This window comes from Aspergillus pseudotamarii, assembly GCF_009193445.1.
Source record: "Aspergillus pseudotamarii strain CBS 117625 unplaced genomic scaffold BDV38scaffold_71, whole genome shotgun sequence".
Taxonomy (NCBI): Eukaryota; Fungi; Ascomycota; class Eurotiomycetes; order Eurotiales; family Aspergillaceae; genus Aspergillus; species Aspergillus pseudotamarii.
In genome coordinates this window covers 1-17,415 of record NW_022475085.1, presented here as the reverse complement: position 1 = coordinate 17,415, position 17,415 = coordinate 1, and the positions used below count along the sequence as shown (strand labels likewise).

Sequence of the window (17,415 nt, the reverse complement as noted above, 5' to 3'; positions counted from 1 at the left end):
GCTGAGTCCGCTGCTCCCGCTGAGTCCGCTGCTCCCGCTGAGTCCGCTGCTCCCGCCGCGCCTGCCGAGTCTAGTGGCCCTGCCGCTCAGCCTACTGCCCCTGCCGAGACCCATGTCCCTGTTATTCAGCCTACTGCCGGTGGTTCCAGTATCCCTGGCATCCCTGCTCAGTCTAGTGTCCCTCTCATCAAGCCTACCGCCCCCGCTGTCCAGCCAACTGCCCCAGCTGGTAACACTACCGCTCCTGCCGTGACCCCGAAGCCCTCCGCAAGCTCCGGCTTCCCTAAGTTCGCCAACTCGACTATTCCGAAGACCTCTACTTCTTCTTCTAGCCACACCACCGGTGGTGGAAACTTTGTTGGCGGTGGTGGCGTTCCTGCCAAGCCAACCTCCACTGGTTTGGCTCCTACAAGCCCCGGCTCCAAGCTCATCATTCCTGGTCTCACAGCTGTCGCCAGCATTGCCATTGGACTGATGTTCATGGTATAAGCAGCAACCCTTTTCGATGATGGTGATCTCCGCTCCGAAGCAATAACAGATGAAAGATGATGTTGCAGAAACGTTGACGAAGCGGGCCATTTTATGATATCTCTATTTGACATATAATAACTTCTATTTTTGATTTCAGGGTCAATGGTTTGGAATTCTCGACTCTGTCTCTCTTATTTTTTATTTTTTATTCTTTCTTTTTATGGGGTGTTTGGGTTTGGCGTTTAGATCGGTTATTAAAATCTCATATTAATAATAATAATAGACTGGCATTCAAAATAGCTCTCTTCCACTTGTCAAGCGTCGCTCCAACAGATATAGAAACATTTTCAACAAAACCTGCCCACTTACACACTCCAACCCACCCCTCAATCCCCTCTCTCAAAAGGAACAAAATGATAAAAATAAATAATATAATAAAAGGCTACTCCTCCCCAGGCCAAGAATAAGCAAAAGGCAACAACTCCCCAACGCCAACAACCCTAGGCCCCTCCTCACTCAAAACAATAACCCTAATCCCAGGCCACAAATCGAGCAAAACCTGTCGACACCGTCCACATGGATTCAAAATCCGTCGGGTATCCTCAACAGCCACAATATGTGTGAGATTCTCCGCCCCAGCAGCGGCAGCACTCCCCAAGGCAGCGAGTTCGGCACAAGGGCCACCGGTAAAATGGTGGACGTTTACGGCGGAGAAGATCCGGCCGTCAGAGGCGAGGATAGCACTGGCGACGCTGTGAGTGTTGGAGGGTTTAATGCTGGTTATGGCTTTTGTGGCGGCTTCGACGAGGGTGGTTTCTTGGGGGGTGAGGGTGGACATTTTCTTTCTTTCTTTCCTTTTTTTTTTGGTCTTGTTTCTTACTTTCTGTCTTTTGTTGTTATTGTTGAGGTTTGGTTTAGAGAGAGAATGAATAGATTATTGTACTTTTGGTTTGGACTTGAGACGGAGTAGGTACGGGTCTATTCTTATACTTCGTGTGTTTCGTCCCCGACACCCCGATTGGGTATAGAGAGTTTTCTGGGAACTAACAATTCTGCCTATTGGAGGTTACATCCATGAAAACCAGTGGGTCTGGACTGTGTTGATATGATTTGTTCAGAAGGTAGTTGAGAGCATTGGGTTTTAGTCTGGTAATTCTTCACGATGTGACTCTTTGTCTTGTGCTGGTTTCTTTCATGGGTTTGTTGCTTTGGTATGTTACCTTGACTTGGTCTTGTATCTTGTGTTCTAGGGCATTGGGTGTCATTTATTACTGTTTATTTGGATTAGAAGTTTTATGTGGAGTAGTGTTAATGGTAGTACTTACAGCAACGGTTGCTATAAAGTTATTGTGTCTGGTATTGTGGTCTTTGCAATATGGGAAGTACTATCTATTCCGAGTACATGCATCGGTAGGAAGGATTTCTATAAAACGAATAGAATAGAAAAATACGACATCGCAACCAACTCCCTGAGCTCCAGGAGTCATATCTAACATATGATGATGTTCCTACTTCCAACACTCCACCTCCCCACCTCCCCTCAGCACCGCAACCCGCATAGTAGCCAAAAGGTTCCTAGCTGCACGAGAATGGTCATAGACACCCCCATTAAACAGCGCCGTAGCATCCTTCCCCAACATACCCGTAATAGTAGCCTCACCTCCAGGATGCTCAGTCAGGAACGCCCCGAGATCATGCACGACGCCTTCAACCATGATAAGCACCTGTCCCATCCCCACTCTCCGCTGATACTCCATCCAGTCAATAACAGGAAGTTCCTCAAGCGGCGTGCCCCAATCGAGACGTCGCTTCTCCTCGTCAAGTTGTTTAAACCTCTGCTGCAGGCGTGCTTTGGCGATCTCATTATGCCGAAATCTCTTCAAGTCGCCCGCCAATCCGACAAAGCCACAGGCCCAGATAAACCACTTCGTCACATCGACCTGATGCCACTCAATTCCATTCCGATAGTCCGACGGAAACTCATGATGAAAGTTATGAAACCCCTCGCCGAGGGTGATAAGCGCCGTGAGCAGATGATCGCGCGGCGTATGTCGATCATCATACGGCTGATGGCCCAGATAATGGGCAAGAGAATTCACACAGAACGTAGCCTGGTTGACGAAGAAGGCTCTCAGAATGCCGGCGTAGAGAAACCCACCGATCCAATCGTTCCACCCCAGTCCGGCTACCAGACAGGGGAGTAACCAGCCCATGCCGAAGGCGACGAGGAAGTAGTACTGATGTTGCCAGGCTACGACGGGGTCGTGGTCGAGATCAGAGAGGTTGATGCGAGCCCGTTTTTTTCTCTCGTTCCGCGGCTGACGGAGGAGAACCCATAGGATGTGGGCGTGAAGGATGCCTTTGTTCACGGTGTATGGATCAAGGTCGGTGTCTGTGTATCGGTGGTGGAGGCGATGTTCGCGTACCCAGAACCGGATTGAACCTTGGAGACTTCCGGCGCCGAACGCAGCTAGGAGCCATTTGAGGGGGGTTGATGCTGTATAGGATCTGTGGGCCCATAGGCGGTGGTATCCTGTGGTGGTGTTGTTAGTTTCTCTTTTGATTTATTCTTTTTTTTTATGAAAAAAAAATCTGAGAGTAGAAGAGTGGTTTACCGGCTGTTATAGAACCCAGCGAAAACAAGTAGTATACTCCTGATAGGACCAGAGTTTTCAAGATCAAAGGAACCCAAAGTGACTGGATAAAAGCCCATAGAGGGATGAGAACTAGCATGAAGAAATTAAACCATTGGATGCGTTGATACCACGGTTGGTGGTCTGTGAGACTACTTGTGGCCATTGTGAATCTATGACATTTTCTGGTCTTCCCGAATTTCTGCTGGGTAGAGATGCTTGCTTTTATATGAGGGTCTACCTTAAAATTTTTTTTTTTCCTCCGAAAAAGAAGATATCTCATAATCTAGAAGAGATTCAGTTCACTTGTCTTACCTTAAGTAAGGGATGTGGGTCACGCTGCATCTCTGGGTCATCCTGTGTTGGTGACTGGAATTGGAATGAAGGGAAACATGATCATAAATGGAACGTGATACGTCTATATCTGGTGTTGCAGGTACTATATGACCACGTCATATTTATTGCATTAACTTGACGCTAGATCGTTGTAACCCTGGACCCAGTTTCAGTGGGCCATATGATAGATCCAGAACATTGCACCCTGGAGGCATCCTTCATGTGACCTAGCAGTCCAGTCTAGTATTGCCATCGCTGACCGGATCGTTACAGGTTGCAGTGCAGAAGTGTATGCAATATGACTTTTGTTTCGTCTATGTATAGTGCTAATGCCGAATCTAGTTAATAATAATATCTGGCTTAGATTATAAAAGATTCCTATGAACAGAAAATACAGGGGATGAAGTGAAACCATAGAGCAAAGTTGAGCGACAGGGAAGATAGCTGGCAATACTCCACATCTCATCAATCTATGACCTAGAAACCCAGTTCGTCCACTGACAAGCACAACCCCCAGTTCCACCGTCAAACCCACCATAGCCCGACTCACTCAAAGCAGAATCAGACATATTAAAGATTCCAGGTGCCGGGTTGATGAGCTTACCGCCGAACCCGCGGTCTTCGAGTTGTAATTTCACCTCGGTCGAGTTGACATGCTGATCTGATTCCATACCGTAGCAGTACACCATCTTCTTCTTTATCGCGCCCCCGTGCCGATCTAGAGTGATCGTTATAGGATACGGGAAGGAACCGGGACGAACGAAGTCAGTAGCGGAGTTCGAACTAGTTGGATTGCTGGTTCCTGTGTGGGTGGGTGTTGGCGTTGTGCTGACAGATGGGCTGTTACTGAGGAGCGCCTTTCCAGGACGAGTCCAGATCTGAACGAGAAAGCGTGTCTGGGCCCAGGTACACCTGACTCGGGCATGTGCTTTGCTTGGGCCGCCGTTGGCATCGCTTATAGAATCATCGTTCTTGCTGTCCGTGAGTGGGGCAGATGATTCAAGGAAAATAGACCGGTCGAAGTAGGTATAGAAGCCATAGTGCTCGGTGTCCTGCCCGCGGTTGTATAGCCGCACAGGCTGTGACTCGGGCAGAGGATAGAGCTCTGCGGCTGCAGCGGTGCCGTCGGAGTCTAGGTCTGGAGATGGAATGAGGGATTCTATGTCAGGGAACGAATTGTCTGATCTCCGTGTCAGCTGGGTGGTGGACATCTGGAGAGGGGAGAGTATTGTCATGTAGAACGGAGTCTCTTCGCCCGCATAGGGAACATTGTTCTTATCAGTGGTATTGCCCAGAAATGCCTGGTCTTTCATGCCTGGCGGGGATGGCGACGGGCTGAACAAGTTGTCAGATCGTCTAGAAACGCTTGCTTTGCTAGACTTCGACGCAACAGTCGTGCTATTCGGATATGTCCCATTACGAAAACGAATCTCGACGCGAAAATTAGGTTGATTTGCAGCATAAGGCTTGTTGGCTGACTGCTGTTCATTGGGCAAGGCGCAGCTCCAGAGGGTGGAAGGTGTAATACAGCCGGATTTTTGTACTTGAGGCTCGGGTCCAGCAACTGTCGCAATGCCTGTCGGCATAGGTGGATAGCCGGTTAGATTCAGCCATTGCGACTGGACAGGTGTCTCGTCCCCCCTTCTGGTGAGCATTATAGCGAGAACAACGGCAACCACGACAATGATAATGAAGAATGAAGCAATGGCCGCATACCACCGGCGCCTTAGCCGTCCTTCACGTCCAGGTCTCCCAAAACATCCTTTGTTGCTGAAATAACCTCTACCGCGCCATAGCCCACCAGCTCTCCTACCGATTGCATCTTCCTTCTCGAGCCTTCTTCGTCGAGACTCTATTCTATTGCTTTCTGTAATCGGATTCGTCGTTACCTCCCGTGTGATCGGAAGAGAATCTACACGGGGCGGTAGCGTGGCGGGAGTATTACGATGAGACGTATACGCAGGCGCCGGGGTCGAGTGTATGTCAGATAGAGGGATTGAGCCTGTCTTTTCTGTTGCTCGTTGTAAACCTGGGGAGACAGGACCAGGAGATTGCGGTTGCGCTTGTGGCTGTACTTCATGCTTTTGCGTCCCTTCGTTTAAAGAAGGAATCACTGAGTACTGGGGTACAACTCGTTCAATAGTAGTGCCAGAAGCAGAAGATGGTATAGGGGCATATTGAATGTATACATTCGTGACTGGCGGCAAGACGGTGCTACTTGGCTGAGCCAGCTGAACAAAAGGATTGGTCTCAGTTTGCTTGCCTGCTGGAGATGCTGGTTCCCCAACAGTCTCTTTGGAGATTGGCTTCGTAGAGTCTTCTTCGCGAGGGGCGCTTGTATCGTCTTTTGAACCGTCTTCCTTCGGGTTCTTCACAGGGGTATCCGGTTGTTTGTCGATGACCATTGTCGGAGGCCGGGAAGTTGTGGCAGGAATGACCATAGATTCTGAACCTTCGGGTCCTTTGTCAACGGGTTTCGGCGCATCATCCACATCAATAAGCAAACCCCCTTCACCTGAACCAACTTCTTTTGCGATATCTGCACTGGGGACTAGAATCTGGTCTTTAGGAGTTATCGAACAGACATGGTTGATGCATTCGAAGTAAGGCCTCCCGGTAAATACCTCATGTGCACAGGCATGATAGTACTCGGCAGCTGCGCCTTGAACAGTTTGATCGGGAAAGCCAAACGCTGCGCTACTCAGGTCACTCGGGTCCTGGGCTTGCCCGTCGACAGCTTTATCATCGGCGAAAGGGTTGTTTTGAGAAGGCTGCCAGTCGGAGACACCTCGACTGGCCCTCGTCGTTACGGGTGTATCAGGTGAAAAGTACGATACCTCCTTCTCCCACCACTCATCGCTTGACCCTGTCAGATTAGTGGCAATACTGGGCACAGGAGGTGAATGTGTATCAATTAGTGTTCTTCGACTGGTGATTGTATTGGAGCGACCTAATAAAGGCGACAGGAGATATGTCCACCATCCCTGGGACTGGTGTCTATTAACTTCAGTATTAATACTTAACCGACTCATTCTGTCGATGCCACTCAAACGATCAAAAGCCCTCTTAACGCTTCCGTTGGAGTATGACCTTGAACGAAGCCCCGACCGCGATTGGAAGTCTTCCTCGAAGACTGTACCTGTGGAATATGCACGTTGTTTCCTAGATGTCGCAGACTGCCTTTTGAGCATCTCTTGGTCCGTAACTTCACCTTTTGTCACTGCATGCTCTGCTGGAATAGCTGGTACAGGCGGAATATCTAACTCGCTCTTTTCTATACACGGGGTGGGTTGGGAGTAAATGCTAGATGTGACCCTGGGAGGGTTGCAAACTTGGCTAAAGCCTGCCCAAAAGTCATCTTCTCTTGCCGGGGTGACAACTATTGAGGGTGTGAGCGGCGTCTGCTGGATATCTGTAACGTCAAGCTCTTTAGAATATCTTTTCCGCGAACCTGTGGTTTCTTCGCGCGGCATGCTGAACCCAATCATTATCGGCCGGTCTGATGGAGATAAGTCGTCCTTGCCTCTCCGTTTTGGTGAGCCACTAGGCCTCCAGTCAAACAAGGAAGATCTCCATGTCGCGGGGTCCGGAGGCTCGCCTGGAGTCCTCTGGGATCTTTGGCTCGTTCCTTTCTTCAGGATGCCCTTGACTTTCTGCGCCGACCTTTCTTCTGCCCTTTCCCTTGAAAGGACCTTGAGGTCATTTAAATCCACGAATCCCTCCTCCGGTATATCATCCCGGGGTTTCGGTGGTGTTAACGAAAAATCGGTGACCAGATTCAATCCCACAGGCCGCTCGGTATTCTTCTTGGCCGCTGGCTTCGGCTCGCCCGCACTCTCTGCCGCCTTTTGCACGAAGTAGTAACTATTGGCTTCACGCACCGGCTCCTTGTCTTCCAGCCGTAGTTCGTATTCTACTTTGCGAGCAAATGGGCTCTGGCTGGACACTTTAGCCCCCAGATGATCGAAGGGACGAAGCTTTTCCACATCCCGCTCATCCGGAGACGAAGAGATTGGAGTAACAACCTCTTCTGTGATTGGGGACGACAGGGGAAAAGTCGGGATTGGAGGAATCCGCAGCTCAGCTTGCGGCTTCTGGCGCTTCCAGCCCATCGTCCTGTGCATTGTCAATGCAGGCCGGCTTATAAAATACTTAGACCCGAAGTATTGGTGGGACCACAAAGTAACATACCTTACTCAGATGTGTATATCAATTAGAACAAACGGCTTCTCCACGGACCAGTAGGAGAAGTCATATGCACAAGGGCGTGGTATCGGGTTTAAAAGTCCATTCAAGCAGGAAAATTCAGACAGTAGACAAAGGAACACTTTAACAGTGTATTATCCCTGCCGACCAAGCATCCGGGAGAGTGAATGGGGGTGTCAGTCAATAAAACAAAAGAGAACAATGGTACTTCAAAGTGACAATGCGAACCCGTGTTAATCAGACGTCGTGACCATGCCTTCCAATCCTGACATAAGAAACACTTGAATATGTTTTCGGGGTTGGATTTGTTGCTGGGACGCGTAAATTGAATGATAAATGGCAGACTAGGAGGAGGAATATAATCGCAACACAATGAGACGAGGAAGGATTCCGATGGAAGAGGGCAAATCGGATGGGAAAACATTCGCTGAAGAAGTAACTTACTCACATCTATTCTTATTAGTCTAGGAGCTCATGCATCAGCGCTCAGGACCTCGAACCCTTCTATTGGGCACTACTCTTCTGCAGAATGCTAAATCTCCGTGCTCCATACTAGTACATGCGGGAGCTGACGATGTCTGAGCTACCTTCATTGGACGAGAAACTCTGGTGACCCCGGCTAAATGCAGACCGGGGGTCCAGGTTTGATCAAGTATTGGCCCGAAGAAATATGCAGGAATGTTTGTAGCCGCCATGATGGAGTCGTGGGTACGGCGCTTATTCAAGACACCGAAGAAGTGGTCGAGAAGCTTCCGGGCGCCAATCAGGACATTTATCTCGAGATCTCCCAAGACAAAAATAGATCCGACACCGGGTGGTCTCCCAATACTTCAAGTATACGTATCTATATACATTCCTCGTCCAAAATCAATTGGACAATAGATAATTGCTTCAGATGTACAATGACTCACGGAGCACTCGTACCAGTTTTTGGCAAAAAAAAAAGAAGGTTAGGTTTCGGTGGACGTTCAATAAATCAATTCACATTTGGTCCCAATAACCATTCGGGACGCTTCATCAACATAATAATCACATAGACCTTGGGGATATCAAATGAAACACCATACACACTCCTATTCCAAGCTGGTTTGCGCTTTTTCGTTTTGGTACACACGCACTATAAAGGCACCCACTGTGTCAACGGTGAGGACAAACATAATGAACATACACTTCCCATATCCAGATCCAAACCCCAGATATCTTGTCTCAGATGCGAATAGATGAATCATGATGCAAAACTTTATGAGAGAGAAGGGAAATAAAGACGTCGAGGCCAGGTTCAATAAGACACCGCGGCAGAGCGCCTGCCACTGAAGAAAATCAGGGAAAAGGCACGATGATGGTGAGACAGAATGTTCGCGCTCAGGAAAAAGAAAAAAAAAAAAAAAAAAAAAGGGGGACGGAACCACCCGAATCAAATCTACAAGTGAGCTACAGAATAAGAAGATGACGTTTCCGCGTTCAGGGCGCAAGAGGCTGAATAGAACAGGCTCAGGACCGACATACTCGTATCACAGCCATGTCATAAAATAATCGCGTAGAGAAGATTTCCTTTGTTGTATTACCGTCGCTCATCGGTGTACTGCACGCCTTGCATTGGTGCGACAGACCCATTCATCAGAGGCGGTAAAGTCCGTGGCTGCTCCTGCGTCATCCCAGCGGCTGGGGCGTAACTAGGAAACATAGCGCCATGTGATTGCCCATTAGCCTGAGGCGTGGCCATCGAATGATGCTCGAACATTGACTGCGGTCGTGATTGCCCATTAGCTTGTTGTTGTTGTTGCTGCTGCTGCTGATTAAGCTGGGCCCGCATGTCGTCCATTTCGGTCCGGAGGAGATCGTTCTCCCGGCGAGCGTTGCTCAGCATCTTCTCCAGTTGCCCAATGTATTCAATTGCTACCAAAGAGTTAGTATGGTAACTTTAAATAGACATAGGTAACTGTATCATTACCTCTTGTAAGAGTCTCCCATTTACTTGACTTGTTGTTCTGGCTTTGCGGGAGGCGCATCCGCAGAGCCTCGAAGCAATCCTTCATCTCGCTACGGCGTTTCCGCTCCGCCAACTTATGTGTCACCCTCAGCTCAGGTGTTCTGCTGTACGGGGTACTGCCGCCGTGTAGGTCGGCCTCTCCAATCAGTCCACGAACTTGTTTATGTTGTAGCGAATGATGGTGGACATTTTGAGGGAGTTCTGAAGCATAATCAGTAATTGATAACTCCACCGACCGGCATATGTTTTTCGAATATCAGACTGACATACCATGCTGACCACGAGGCAAACGGGAATCCGAGTAGATGCTGCTTGAAAAGGATTCCGCCGTGCTCCCTTTTCTGCAAAACTGTGCGCTCGACTTTTCGGTCGTAGAAGAGATTGAATTGGACCGTGCAACATCCGGATCTGGGAAAGCGTACGCAAGACCAGCTGTGGGCGCCTCCGCATTATAAATTTCCGAGCGAGGGTTCGACGAGATCGCGGGCGCAGTGCGGCCAGCCGCAAATCCACGATGTTCGCTAGCCCGTGGGCCCAAAGGGGAGAGAGGCTGTCCCCCAGAATAGCGAGGGCCTCGGTAAGTATTATTCATATTCACATCCATAGATATTCCACGCTCCCGCTGTAACCCCGAGACAATCGATGTCTGCGACGCATTCGTGCTATGATAGGGAGAAGCGGGGTTGATGGCAAGAGAGCTTATTCCCTGATTCATCCGACTATCAATACTGCTCCGTCGCGACTCCGCTGGTTCTGCAATACTACCTCTTTGAGATGGCGCGTCATAGTTCTGGTTAATGGAAGGAAGCGTTGAGTTTGGCTGCGCCGAGCCAAAGTTCGGAGATGGCTGCGCACCCGAGGAGGAGGGGGTATTGGCGTTCGAATGGTCGTTATAAGGAGATCGATCGGAGACCGTGGACACGCGATTGGGAGACGGCTGAGAGGACGTAAGGAATGAAAGAGAAGGGTAGTTCCCGGTCCCATTTGTCGCGGTGGAGTAGGTAGAGGATCCTGAACAAATCATGTCAGCACTCCTTAGCCAACGAAGGTAGTGCGGAGATTTACTTGTGCTCTGAGGCATAGACCAATTCCCCGAATCGCGCTCAATTGTGTTCAACGACACATTACCGGGCGACTTCTCCGCCGGAGGAGCAGCGGTGCTGGTCATGCTCGCTGTCAACGTCGATATCGAGGGGAGGGTCTGCGATGAAGATACTGTAGGGGTTTGGGGTCCAGTGGTGGCTGGCTCCCATGGCCGATGGGTAAGTGTGGCTTCCATGGTCGATTATTCACGGTATGCGTGCCAATGCGGAAAACGAAAAGGGATCGTGATAAAACGAGGGTCCTGGTATTGAATCTAGGATAGACCGATTCAAGCGCACTTATCTCATGTTCCACGAACAAATAGGCAGGCAGTCAGATGGGTCGAACTGTCGGTCTGATTTTCAAGACGATAGAATTTCTGTCGTTGCGAGAAATGACCCCAGAATCGTGTAACTAGCACTTATTCCAGATCTCAACAGTGGCGATTTGCTGTCGCAGAAACGTCCAGAGCGTACCCAAGGTTGCTTCTCTGTTTCTAAATACCCCGCAAAATACTCACTGCAATCCAGAGTCCGGTTTAAGGGATCAAAAAGACACTCTTCCCGTGATGTCTATGCGTGACTCGGCAATGCGACACGAAGGGTATCCGTCAACCAGGAACCAGTCGGACGTCGACCCACAACACACAAAATCCACCACGCAGAAATTTTTCCACTGTAAAAACCAAATTCGATATTAGAAATCCCTAATATATAAGGATGTCGAGAAGTATAGGTTATGAAAGAGCAGGTCTGGGCGGGCGGTAGAGGACGGACGTTTGAGGGGGTGGAAATAACGTGGTAGGTGGTAGGAATGGCCAAACCAAGTGTACTGGCGAAACACCGGGTGGGAAATTTGGGGGTTTTAAAAAGAAAAGTAAAAATATTTTAAGTAAAAAGGAAAGGTTAATTATTTTCCCTTAAGAATGACAATGCAAATTCACGTCAGCATGAGATGCGGAAATTAGGTACAGACGGTAGCAGGCAGAGCCAATAATGCTGGACCATGGGTTCGCAGGTGATGAATCTCACAGAGAGCAGCTTACCTTAAAAACGAAAGCGCAAACGCTCCAGAGGCCCAGCGGAACGTGGCACAAAATCCAAAGGACGAACAATTGGGCAGGAAGAAAGCTGTTTAGGGCAGGGATCCCGACCGATGATGGCCAGCAGAACTTTATTAAGACCAGCGGGAAAGTAGTATAGGCTTGCGCCAGGGTGTTTGAAGACAGACAGGAAAAGAGAGGCGGGGAACTAAAGGAGGGAAGGAAAGAAGAAAGGAGGTATTCCTCCAGAGGCAGAGACGAAATAGGTCGAATTAATTGTGAACGTGAGAGGAAAATATGATGGGAGTAAGAAAGTAGGGTAAGGGAAAAAAAAAATTTAGAAAAAAAAAATTGGGTTGCGAATAGGTAATAATAATAATAGCAACTGGGAAGAAGGAATACGGAGGAGGAGTGTACCTCAAACAGTGGAACTCCAAGAAGTTTGGAACTCGATCAAGTGGGAAGGACTAAGGCAATCTAGTCGCGGAAGCTATCGACGTGATGTTCGGCCTAATAGGTTGGGGCGGCAGTGGAATCGAGGGATGGCTGAAAGAAAATAGAATTGCAGCAGACAGGTAAAAAATTACTGCGTCGGAGTTGATAGTTCCCGTACCAAGTTCCGTATTAAGACGCGAGACAAAGGCAAGAGACTCGTCAATATACCCTAACCCAGGTGATGAGACAGGACAGAATGCTCTGAAAATGGATAAAGGTCTTAATTCACAATAATTGGGAGAAGAAGGGCTAAATCGATAGTGCAAAAACAAAAGATCTGTTGAATCGATGTGGAAGGACGTATTATACTACTACCTAAACCGGAGATGACCGTCCCTGTAATCCACTGCCAGTCGCCTAAAAGGAGAGAAATAAAAATGAGAGTCAAGAGTGCTAGTAAGAGGATTTATGACGAGACTAGTTGACAGATACAGTTCATCCCACTGGGAAAATTAGATTTATAGGAGCAATTTAAAGTGATCATGACCGACTCTATGGAAACTTCAACACATGGTGCATGGTGCAGTCCCTAGTCACTCGCATACCCCTTTCTTATCCAGATCTGGTCCTGTACCATGCCATCATAAGTCAAAAAATATAAATAAAAATAAAAATAAATCAAATTGAAATTGAAATTGAAAATGAAAATATTAAAGTATGATGCATGCAATCACAGATCACTACCCTATACTGACAGTGTTTTAAGTCCTCTTGCCTGTATTGCACGCACGCTGTATACCCACAGACATTGACATGCTTTTGGTTTCTAATCCTGAAAAAGGAAACAGTCTCTACATATATCTGACCAAATAACATCACATCGGAAGTCTTGATGTTGGTTCACTAACGGTTTGGTGTAACTGCCAAGCAGAAGAGAAAGAAAAGAAAAAAAAAAGTAAATATGGATAAAGAAGGGAAAATACTGGAGGAATTTTACCCGATTTATGCACATCACCTGTTACTACCAGCAGTGAACACGAGGGACATTTTTAAGGTGATCAGAGACCGGGTAAAGGCATACCAATTAAACATTCATATGACAGCCGCCGCGACACTCAAGCTGTCGGATATTGCGGAGTAGTTAACAAAAAAAAAAAAAAAAAAGTGCCGATCTACTCTCGGAGGAAACACGAAGAAGAATAGATACTGGATAAAACCCATCAAGTAGTAAGTAGTAGTCTAGTCAAGCACTAGACCTAGAGAGAAGCGCACTACTGCATGGAAATGGGACACAGGGGCCACTGCCACGAGGCCGTCTTCTCTGGGGGTCAAACTCAACTGGGGGTACGTACCCGTACCCTCCTTTAACACCATCATCCATGGTTACTATCGAGCCATATTTTTGAGTCATTAAAGCATGGCCATTGAACAGTTCCCCAACTTCTGTTGAATGCCCGGTACCAAACTTGAGATTACTCGACCATCCAATAGTACTCCAAATAAATACCCTGTTTGAATTAAATATTATTCTCGAGTCTCTCTTCACCTCCAGAAATATTCGAGTCGACAGCAATACACACATATACACTCTTTATACATATGGTCTGTTTCTGTAGACATCGCCATTTGTTTACAGATATAAGACAATAGGTAGATGGTACATATATCCCTGAAGCTTGTCCGCCGTGTAGCCTTGTGATCCTCATTGCCAGCACCTTTGTGATCAGACCCTGTTCATGTTACTCGACGTATATAGTAACGGTGCGTGCGCTATCCAAGATACTGCACCTTCATCAGTCCGACACCTTCCCTTTTAATTCTCTCCTCCGTAAAGTTTGGCGCGGAATAGCCGAGAGATCTGCCCTTTTAGAAATTGTAAGGACTTATCTTGGCAATCCTCTTGTCGATCTGACCTGGCAATACAGTACGAAGTACATACAAAGACGGCTAGGGTGAGGGTCTTAATGTCTAATTCTTTTTTTTTTCTTCCTTTTGCTTTGCCTACCCCCCGCCCCACTCTGCATCTGCGTGTCGAGCCGGGGACCGGACATTGAAAGGACCTCATAAATGGAGCCATGCTAGCCGATGGAGGCTTAACTCAAAACAGGGTAGGGCATGTTTGCCAGAACTTCTATCGGCCACGGGGGTCCCCACTTTTCAAGGTAGAAAGTCAAAGATCCATATTGGAATTAGGTAGTCCAACGGGGGAAACTTTGTAAGTTGGTTGTCTGCCTGTTTGAAACTTAGCCCCGGGGAGGAGGGGGTGTTCTGCATAATGGGATGGGTGGTAGTGGAAAATAAGTAAAAACGGTAGGGGAGGGGGGGAAGAAAAAAACGATCTAAAAAAATAAAAATAAAAAGAGACATTTCTCACAAATGGATGGATGGTGGAATCTATTTGCAGTTGCCCCTTTGGTGCTTAGTGTCAATTAAAAGCAGCAGCTTGGACCAACCGGGAAGTGGGGCCCAACATCCATTGGAGGGGAAAGCAGATCCAGTCCTAATCAACGTATCAGAATGCCAGAAACCGCCATGGCAAATGCATCCTCCACGCCTGCAAAATGTCCCGTGGCCTGAAGAATTTCGGCACCTCCAAGTCCGTACCCACGGCGCTGGTTGATGAAAGAACACGTTGTTGTATGGGTCAAACATTCCTCGACGAGGGGTAACAACGCGAGGGATGGTACTGGACTTGGCAACACCACGAAGTAAGGGAAGGCCTTTTTCTTAGAATCAATTATTACATCATGGGACTGAGATCTCCGCGTCATTGGAATTTGAAACTCGTTCTACTTTTTCCCGGTAGCGTGTTTGTCTCAGTCGCATGGAATCATACAACACGATGATCGATCATTGCCATGGGGTGTGCGATTGGATCATACCTTAATTAATTAAGTACTATTATTATTGTTAAGCTCCGCAGATGTACACGATAAAATACGAGTCGATCGTATCCATGTTGGTCCGTACTCGATCTAGACTGCCGTAATCGCGATTAGCCACATCATCAGCACCGAACGGTGTCCGTACTTATGAAAGGGTTAAGAAACAGGGCCTAATTTGTCCTATTTATTCCGACCTTGCAGGATAATATTATAGATATCAATGAGCAGTTGATAGTAAGAGGAGAAAAAGATAAATTTATCACGGTATTTGTATGACTTTTTAAGTGACTGGTCATCGCAGGTTGGACAAAGTTGGGGAATAGAGAAAATAAAAATTACAGAATGATAAGAATGACAATACGCACTGGGAGGGTTAAGGGACAAAAAAAATAAAACTAAAAGAGGAACAAGCCCATTCATAGTACTTAGTCCTCGACCTCCTCGGTCGGCCACGATCTCGATACAGACTGCTTTCACGTGGCCGCACTGAACGATCGTCCTCAGGGGTCCCATGGGCTGCGAACTACCGTTACAGTACTGTACTCGGTGGCACTTGGATGAGTGGGAAAAAAAAGTAACCGGTACCTCCTTGCAGAAACGGAGTGCCCGGTCAGCACTGGTCATTCAGAAATATGCTCTTGTCAGATCATTTTCCCTGATGGGATTCGGGCTGGGCGTCTGGTTAGGGTCTTGCTTAGAGGTTCCCTGATGCTGAAATATACGCTCAAGGTACCGGATGGTTGATGCTAACCGCCGTTTCTGTGGATTATTGTCCACTTGATGTTGGTTGGTATGCATACATACATATCATGCACAAGGCGGGTAATACTATGTATAGATCATACAAAGTCATACATACCTTGTATGTACCGTGTCATGACAGCTCCGCACACGCCGAATCTATGCATTAGCGACCGGGGCAGTCTCCCTGGAAGGTGATAAAATACCCTGGGATAATATAGCGTCGCATATACTGACTAAAGGAGCTTAGTAAGGTAACCTTTGGGCACTGTTCTTTTGGTAGTTTTTCCCATACATCTCGCTCAATACTTCTCTCTATCCCTTGCTCCCAACCAGTCAGGGAAAGGAAGAGTAAAGCTTCGTGAGTCGGGAATGACGACAGAAAGAAGAGTATTTTGACTTTTCAGCGAGGGAAAAACACATGGCAACCACGGTGGAATGATCGCCGCTAAGAAAAACTTGGTTTGTCACTCAAGGTTCTGGACTAGCCGTCGGTGTTCACTGGTCCAGCCACTGAGCAAGCCAAGAATCCAGGAAGAAAATGGTGCGTGGTTCTAAGTCACTACTAGTCAAGTGTCTTGCTTATTTGAGTAGTATATTCTCTCGACCTACCACAGGGAGAAAAAGGGAAACGGAAAGGGAAAGAAAGAAATGGTGGTGGAATGGAACAGTACTCATGCAACCGTCCATCCACCTCTTGACACATCAAAAAATTAGTAAACTTTCTTTTCTTTTCTTTAATCTTCTCATGGAGCACCCAAGACTTTCATCTCTGAGGTGATGGAACGCAAACACTTGCAACCATGTCAGGAGGCGCCAATACTAGCCATGAAGCCAGCATCTGCATTCATACAGTATCATCACCCCGCTTGGGTGGAATGTGACCATGCATACATGCATATACACATGTGGACAATGTGCAGATAGTACTAGTAGTAGGGTGCATCGTTGAACTGGGGCATGATCGACTACTTTCCCCATCCTCCCTTCCCACCCTTACCTACCAAGGTCTAATGGAATCAGTATTACTATACAGGCTATATAGTATTATTCACCACTTTGGATTCCCTCCAAAACCCAAGTAACCAAGCCGTTGTCATATCCACCATGATGGATGATCGTCATGCTAGTAGTCTCATCCCTTCCTGTCCATATGGGAGCTGGAAATGTTCAAATTATGTGGTGTCACCCGGTGGGATTGGCGCTTTGCTGACGTCTGGCGTGGCCATTGTTAGACAGGTGTTACCTCCCAATGCTTTGCCCTTACTCATGTCTCTGCGGAGCCTTGGAAGCTGATTCTAATTCATTAACACAATGTGCCAGATAATGAAACAAGAATCCAGATTATGTAAGAAACATGGTCAATGGAAGAACAAATGCACAGTCATCCACTAGTCAGACAATCTGTACCTGAGAACGAAGTCTGACACCCCGTTATCTCAGCCCTTTTCCGTCTGGGTGTGTATCATCCGAACGGTGCAAGGACCATCACCTTTTCTGTATTTCTTTTGTCGGCAACAGTACCGAAATCCTAACCTTCCTGGTTTATTTCTATTTTTTTTTTTTTTTGGTTTTTCATTTGGATTTAAATTA

General features: G+C 47.5%; 7 protein-coding genes across 7 annotated transcripts in view; 2 read left to right on the top strand and 5 right to left on the bottom strand.

Moving 5' to 3' along the window:
• The window catches only part of BDV38DRAFT_274555 (uncharacterized protein), a gene marked incomplete at both ends in the record, with an annotated part of 1,076 nt that extends 587 nt beyond the window's left edge, over window positions 1-489 (top strand). The window contains one exon of the mRNA XM_032057863.1: window positions 150-489. Coding sequence (XP_031909167.1) covers window positions 150-489 — 340 coding nt within the window. The remainder of the gene's footprint in view (window positions 1-149) is intronic.
• Window positions 490-855: 366 nt separating this feature from the next.
• On the bottom strand, window positions 856-1,396 carry BDV38DRAFT_259221 (cytidine deaminase-like protein). The gene has a single exon (XM_032055809.1). The coding sequence runs from the start codon at window positions 1,307-1,309 to the stop codon at window positions 914-916; it is 396 nt and encodes a 131-aa protein (XP_031909166.1). The 5' UTR covers window positions 1,310-1,396; the 3' UTR covers window positions 856-913.
• A 383-nt stretch (window positions 1,397-1,779) lies between these two features.
• On the bottom strand, window positions 1,780-3,346 carry BDV38DRAFT_259219 (acyl-CoA desaturase). The gene is made up of 2 exons (XM_032055808.1): window positions 3,087-3,346; window positions 1,780-3,004 (listed from the first exon to the last, which is right to left on the bottom strand). The coding sequence occupies exons 1-2, from the start codon at window positions 3,268-3,270 to the stop codon at window positions 1,980-1,982; spliced, it is 1,209 nt and encodes a 402-aa protein (XP_031909165.1). The 5' UTR covers window positions 3,271-3,346; the 3' UTR covers window positions 1,780-1,979.
• A 564-nt stretch (window positions 3,347-3,910) lies between these two features.
• Window positions 3,911-7,609, bottom strand: BDV38DRAFT_296410 (uncharacterized protein; the record flags this gene model as incomplete). The annotated part of the gene is made up of 1 exon (XM_032062930.1): window positions 3,911-7,609. Exon 1 carries the CDS (start codon window positions 7,562-7,564, stop codon window positions 3,911-3,913), a length of 3,654 nt encoding a protein of 1,217 aa, XP_031909164.1. The 5' UTR covers window positions 7,565-7,609.
• A 1,584-nt stretch (window positions 7,610-9,193) lies between these two features.
• Window positions 9,194-11,569, bottom strand: BDV38DRAFT_192899 (putative HLH transcription factor (Hpa3)). Its single transcript, XM_032052300.1, has 4 exons — window positions 10,702-11,569; window positions 9,907-10,647; window positions 9,598-9,837; window positions 9,194-9,542 (listed from the first exon to the last, which is right to left on the bottom strand). Exons 1-4 carry the CDS (start codon window positions 10,913-10,915, stop codon window positions 9,208-9,210), a joined length of 1,530 nt encoding a protein of 509 aa, XP_031909163.1. The 5' UTR covers window positions 10,916-11,569; the 3' UTR covers window positions 9,194-9,207.
• A 3,382-nt stretch (window positions 11,570-14,951) lies between these two features.
• On the bottom strand, window positions 14,952-16,411 carry BDV38DRAFT_259207 (uncharacterized protein). Its single transcript, XM_032055807.1, has 2 exons — window positions 15,227-16,411; window positions 14,952-15,176 (listed from the first exon to the last, which is right to left on the bottom strand). Exon 1 carries the CDS (start codon window positions 15,703-15,705, stop codon window positions 15,262-15,264), a length of 444 nt encoding a protein of 147 aa, XP_031909162.1. The 5' UTR covers window positions 15,706-16,411; the 3' UTR covers window positions 14,952-15,176; window positions 15,227-15,261.
• BDV38DRAFT_259204 (uncharacterized protein) lies at window positions 16,343-17,412 on the top strand. Its single transcript, XM_032055806.1, has 3 exons — window positions 16,343-16,366; window positions 16,417-17,061; window positions 17,146-17,412. Exons 2-3 carry the CDS (start codon window positions 16,930-16,932, stop codon window positions 17,215-17,217), a joined length of 204 nt encoding a protein of 67 aa, XP_031909161.1. The 5' UTR covers window positions 16,343-16,366; window positions 16,417-16,929; the 3' UTR covers window positions 17,218-17,412.
• The last annotated feature ends 3 nt before the right edge of the window (window positions 17,413-17,415 follow it).